This window comes from Petaurus breviceps, unplaced genomic scaffold, assembly GCF_028583685.1.
Source record: "Petaurus breviceps papuanus isolate PSGF00001 unplaced genomic scaffold, PetGlider_PUasm1.0 185, whole genome shotgun sequence".
Classification (NCBI taxonomy): domain Eukaryota; kingdom Metazoa; phylum Chordata; class Mammalia; order Diprotodontia; family Petauridae; genus Petaurus; species Petaurus breviceps.
This window is the reverse complement of record NW_027185797.1, coordinates 42358016-42364306: the sequence shown is the minus strand read 5'-3', so window position 1 is coordinate 42364306 and position 6291 is coordinate 42358016. Positions and strand designations below refer to the sequence as shown.

Sequence of the window (6291 nt, the reverse complement as noted above, 5' to 3'; positions counted from 1 at the left end):
CCTAATTGCCCTTCTTCATCTCTACCCAACAGACCAGGTTCATCCCGTGCTCCCCTTCCCTGTCTCTCCATGGCACCCTCACTAGCTCTGGCTGGGGCTGCTCTCCTGGCAGGTGTGGCTCCTTGCTCTGGGGACACCCCTGCCTCAGCCTCCCCACCACCAACCTCAAGCCCCAACACAAGCCAAGAGAGCAGCTGCCCTGGTTCTACACGCTGTCAGCCTGGTGTCCTGCTGCCTGTGTGGGAGCCAGATGACCCCTCACTGGGAGACAAAGCTGCCAGAGCTGTGGTCTACTTTGTGGCCATGGTCTACATGTTCCTGGGTGTGTCCATCATCGCCGACCGCTTCATGACCTCCATCGAAGTCATTACATCCAAGGAGAAGGAAGTCACCGTCACCAAAAGCAATGGGGAGACCAGCGTGGGCACTGTACGCATCTGGAACGAGACCGTCTCCAACCTGACTCTCATGGCCCTGGGCTCGTCAGCCCCAGAGATCCTGCTTTCTGTCATAGAGGTGTGTGGCCACAACTTCCAGGCTGGGGAGCTGGGGCCAGGCACCATAGTGGGCAGTGCCGCCTTCAACATGTTTGTGGTCATTGCCGTCTGTGTCTACGTCATCCCACCTGGAGAGAGCCGGCGTATAAAGCACCTGCGGGTCTTCTTTGTCACAGCCTCCTGGAGCATCTTTGCCTACATCTGGCTCTACCTCATCCTGGCTGTCATCTCTCCTGGTGTCGTCCAGGTAAGCCCGTGGCCCAGGGCCGTGTTCCACCAAACCCAGGTTGGTCCCCTCTCTGCTCCTGGGCAGCTTTGCCTGATACCTCCCCTTACCACCACTCTGGTGCTATATGATTTGATTTCTCCCTCAGTGTGGTCTAAGTAAGCTCCCCTAATCCTGCCTGCGGTCTCAGTCCTTGCCCTTAACCTGCCACCTGGGTCTCCTGCTACCCTCTTCCCTTCTGACCCAAGTACTTCTATCCCTGACCCTTTAGACCTGCACTTCTGGAATCACCAGATTCCAAACCCGCCATTTATAAGCATAAAAATAATAGCTCACATTTATAGAATGCTTTAAGACTTTTAAAGACTGTTAGCTCCTCCTTCCCCTCCCCTCCAGGGACTCTGGGGGAAGGGAAGGAGAAGACATCAGAATCCTTTATAAAGGATTATGGGGTTGGCAGGGGGAAGGAAAGCCCTGTCTTCCCAAGTCTCTCTTTTCTGTGTATTTTATCCAGATGGAATAGCTTCATTTCTTTCAATTTTCACCCCTACAGGCAAAAGGGCAAGGCATCAGATTAAGGCTGAGGGTCCTCTCAGAGCTGGGACAGTTATCAAAGGGACAAGAAGACAGACAGACAGACAGATGGAAAGAGATAGAAAAATATGAATATGAGTGAGACACAGAGATCAAAGGAAAGATGTGGAGAAGGGGAAAGATAAAACCAGAGAGGAGGGAGGGCTAGAGAGGCAGAGACAGAAAAGGAGGAGATCTATAGAGATGAGAAATGGGGTGATGGAGATGGGGAGAGATAAAGACTGAGCTGGAGGGAAAGATGGGGAGAGAGAGAAGGAAGGAGGGAAAGAGACAGAGACCAAGAGACACTGACTCTTGAGAGCACAAGATGGGAAAGGGGGCCTTGGGCTCTCTCTCAACCATTCCCTCTCCCTCGCCCTTCTGCCCGCAGGTGTGGGAAGCCCTGCTCACTCTGGTGTTCTTCCCAGTCTGTGTGGTCTTCGCTTGGATGGCCGACAAGCGCCTGCTTTTCTACAAATACGTCTACAAGCGTTACAGGGCAGACCCCCGAAGTGGCGTCATTATTGGGGCAGAGGGTGACTACCCCAAGGGCATCGAGATGGACGGCACCTTTGTGGGGCCGGACCATCACCGGATTGAGGCTGGGATCGGGCCTGGGCCAAGCCCTGAAGACCGCGAGCTGGATGAGAGCCGGAAGGAAGTGATTCAGATTCTCAAAGACCTGAAACAGAAACACCCCGACAAAGGCCTGGACCAGCTGGTGGGCATGGCCAACTACTATGCCCTTCTCCACCAGCAAAAGAGCCGGGCCTTCTACCGCATCCAGGCCACGCGCCTCATGACCGGGGCCGGCAATGTGCTTCGGAAGCATGTGGCCGATGCCTCCAGGAAGCCAGCCCTGCTTGACGGTCCTGATGAGGAAGAGGAGGATGGGGCCAGCCACATCTTCTTTGAGCCCAGTCTGTACCACTGTCTTGAGAACTGTGGTTCTGTCATGCTCTCCGTCGCCTGCCAGGGTGGGGAAGGAAATAGCACCTTCTATGTTGACTACCGGACTGAGGATGGCTCTGCCAAGGCTGGCTCGGACTATGAATACAGGTGAGATTCCCTCCCCTCCCATCAGTCAACCCCCAGCCCCCCAGCCTGCTTCCTCCCTGGACCCAGTGCCCCCTAAGTTTTTTGTTCTGCCATCAAGCATCATTGGGGCTGACCAGCTCCTATACACTATAACTCTGTTCTTGGTGGGTGATTTAGGAGCTGGGACTGGGGGGAGGAATATATCTGAGGAGAGTAGAAGAGTCATGGTGATGGAGATATTTTTAGGATAGAAGTGGAATTTTTGTAGCTAGGATCCTGTGTTCCCAAGGGACCCTGGCCCAATGCAGACGTTTGGGGATGGGGAGGGGAGGGAAGGAGGAGCAACCTCCTTGAAAAGATAGATTATTTCATAAATCAAAGACTTTCCTCCAAGTGGGGAGTTCCTTGTAAGGAAACACCCTTCATTGATACAAATCACCACTTTCTCTTCAACTTCATGTCAGGTTGCTGAGAGGTGACTTCACTTACTCAGTCCCACACAGGCAGGTTGTGGGAGAGACAGAATTTGAACCTGTCTCCTCCTGACTTTGAAATCAGGTCTCTAGCTACTATCCTAATGACTGCCTCATTAATGGAAATAAATTAATTACTATGCATCAGGCACCAGTGGGAAGCACCCCCTTTTCATTAGGGACTGCGATAGGAACTGGGGTTGTGATCTCATTGCTATTGGGAACTCCCAAATGAGGGAAATTCCTCCTCTGTACCAGATCAACACAAGTCCCGCCACAGAGGGGCTGACGATCTATCCACTAAAGTAGGGTACCCTTCATGGATCCCCAGTTCCCATTTCATGTGATTTTGCTGGCCCCCATTCCATCCCCAGACCTGAGAAGAGCTTTGGGAGTGATTGAACAAAGGGAGCCCTAGGCTGACTCTTGGGGAGAAAGAGAGGAAGCCTCCCATCTCACTAGGGAGAAGGGAAGGGAGCCTCACATCTAACTAGGGAGAAGGGGCTTCTTCTCAGCCCCTTCAAGGAACCCTCTGAGAACCCTCTCAGCCAGGAGAGAATGCAGGACCACCCCAGTGTGAGGCTTCCACCAGTCAGCCACTGGAGGAGCTGGGGGAGGGAATTGGGAAGGCAATCCAAGAAGGAGAGTCTGCCTAAGTGAGAATGCAGAGGTGGAAGGGAATAAGCTGTATTCTGTTTTAACACCTGGGAGCTGTGAGTCTCATCTCCTCTCCTCCCCAGCTAGATTGGACGGAGGAGGGGGATCTCTCTGAGGGTGGGGCCTCGAGCTGTTCCTTCACGGTCTCCCCTAGACTTCTAAACATGTTAGGGGGTGTTAGGTAGCTTTGCCCCAACTCGGGATGCACGACTTTGGGCACCTTCCCTCACTTCTCTGGGCCAAGGTTTCCTCACTTGTAAAAGGAGGGGATTGGAATAGCATCTCCAAGGTTCTAAAAGGAAGATTCTAAGAGCCGAGTTGTATGATGACTCTTGGTTTTTCCCCCCATGAATCCCCCGAAGTGAGGGCACGTTGGTTTTCAAGCCTGGCGAGACCCAGAAGGAGCTGCGCATTGGCATCATAGACGATGACATCTTTGAGGAAGATGAACACTTCTTTGTCCGGCTGATGAACCTGCGGGTTGGGGATGCCCAGGGCATGTTCGAGCCCGATGGCGGTGGGAGGCCCAAGGGCCGGCTAGTGTCCCCTGCCCTTGCCACGGTCACCATCCTGGACGACGACCATGCGGGCATCTTCACTTTCCAGGACAGGCGGCTGCATGTTAGCGAGTGCATGGGCACTGTGGACGTCCGAGTGATCCGCAGCTCTGGGGCCCGAGGCACTGTTCGCCTGCCCTATCGCACGGTGGAGGGCACGGCTCGTGGTGGGGGTGTCCACTATGAGGACGCCTGCGGGGAGCTTGAGTTTGGAGACGACGAGACCATGTGAGAAGCCATGAGCTGATAGTGGAGAGGGGAGGGCTGAGCGACTCATGCCCAGGGTAAAAGAGGGATTGTATCCCTAGAGACTGGGCACATCCCTAGGAAAAAGGGGACACCATGGAATTCACAGAAAGACTCAAAATAGAGATAGGCCCAGAGAGAATGACATTCCAGCTGGCTTTGGTTCAGGGGTGGGACAGGAGTCCTTGGGAGGGGGCAGAAGGGCCCCCCACTTGCTATCCTCATGCAGGGAGAGGTTTCTGGCTGGGGATGGGATGTCATCTCTCTTCCCTCTCCCTGTATCCTCTCCCCTAATTAGCTGTGTTTGCCAATAGGCCCCATAGGGGGCCAGTGAGTGACTCACTACAGGCTGGGCTGGCAGAGGAATCGAGATGAAGAGGAGAACAGGGAGGAACTGAGGAGAGCATTGGACCCCAGAGAGATACAGATGGCCAGGGCTGGAGGGTGGTGGGAGAGAAAAGCCCAAGCCCTGGGTGGGCAGAGAATGTTTTCAGAACTGGTAGCACAGCAGGTGGGTTGGAGGCTGGGATGGAAGGACTTCCTGAAGTAGATTCCCCGAAACTGGCCCCTTCTCCCCTCACCCTAAAGCCCCCAAATATAAATGTGCAGATTTGATCTGCAGCTTCATCAATATGAGGGAATTCCCAGTGTTGAAACTCCCTCTGCTAATTTAGGTAAACAACTCACCTGTAAGTCTAATCTGCCTAGGTCACTGAAAGTTTAAATCACTGGACAGCCAGAATGTGGCAAAGGCAGCATTTGAGCTCAATTCTTCCTGACTTCAGGCTAGCCCTCTCTCTATTCAGTATTCACGGTGTGCCTCTCAGAAATGTACAGCCCCATGTACAGACTTGGAGAGAGATCCAGAGGCAGAGACATGGAGTGAGACACAGAAATACACATGAGGTCCTAGAGGTGAGAGCAAGGAGAGAGCCACAGGGAGATCCAGAGATAAGTGCCAAAGGGAGATCCAGACCCAGGAAGATATGTGAGGACAGAGATATGAGGGGATGGACACCCTGAGATGGGAAAATCAGAAATATGTGGAAATATGCAGATGATGCCCATGGAGGCAAAGACCCATGACAGATTCATAGATGTGGGAACAATTCCTGCATGAGCCTCTCTTCTCTTTCTCTCCACCTTTCTCTTTCTCCCTCCATCTCTCCCTTTTTCTTTCCCTCATCTTTTTCTCTTTCCCCTCCCCTTTCTTTCTCCCCCATCTCTTTCTCCTTCCCTCTCCTTTGCTCTTTTTCTTTCTCTTTCCTCTCTCCCCATTCTCTTTTTCCTTCCTCTCTTTCTCCTTCCCTCTCTTTCTCTCTTATTCTTTCTCTCTCTTTCCTCTCTCTCTCCAGTTATTTTTCCTCTTTCTCCTTCCATCTCTTTCCCCCTTTCTCCTTCATCTTTCTTTTTCTTTTTCCTTCCCTCTATTTCCTTCTTTCTCTTTCTCCTCTCTCCCCCCTCACACACACACACGCACACACACACATGAACATGATCATACACAGACAGACTCCATCCATCACTTTCCACCCTCGCACTGCCACTGAGGAAGCTGCCAGCCCTTGCCTTCCCTCCCTCCACCCTCCATTCCAAAGACAGAGATGGAGCTGGACCCCTCCCAGCTGCTGCCTGAGCCTTCTGTTCACAGATCTGGGCAACAGAGCTTCATCCCCCATCCTCCCCCACCAAAATCACAGTGCACTGGGGCTCCTGTGTCACAGAAAAGGTGGAGAGAGACACCGAGAGAGATACAGACATAGATGTTCAGAGACAGAGATGGAGAATCTCATGGAGACAGGGAGACTGAGGGAGTGTCATTCTCAGCCCAGATCTTGTCAAACTTCACACTTTTCCTCCTGCTTCATGACCCTGTCCTTTCCCTGTCCTCATTCACCCTGGATGCATGAGAGTGTGTGTGTGTGTGTGTGTGTGTGTGAGAGAGAGAGAGAGAGAGAGAGAGAGAGAGAGAGAGAGAGAGAGAGAGAGAGAGAGAGAGAGACAGAGAGAGAGAGAGACAGAGA

General features: G+C 52.8%; 1 protein-coding gene across 1 annotated transcript in view; it reads left to right on the top strand.

Moving 5' to 3' along the window:
* The window catches only part of SLC8A2 (solute carrier family 8 member A2), a 13951-nt gene continuing 7660 nt past the window's right edge, over positions 1 to 6291 (top strand). The window contains exons 1-3 of the mRNA XM_069089126.1: positions 1 to 744; positions 1688 to 2355; positions 3827 to 4249. Of these exons, the coding sequence (XP_068945227.1) occupies positions 70 to 744; positions 1688 to 2355; positions 3827 to 4249 (1766 nt within the window). The 5' untranslated portion in view covers positions 1 to 69. The remainder of the gene's footprint in view (positions 745 to 1687; positions 2356 to 3826; positions 4250 to 6291) is intronic.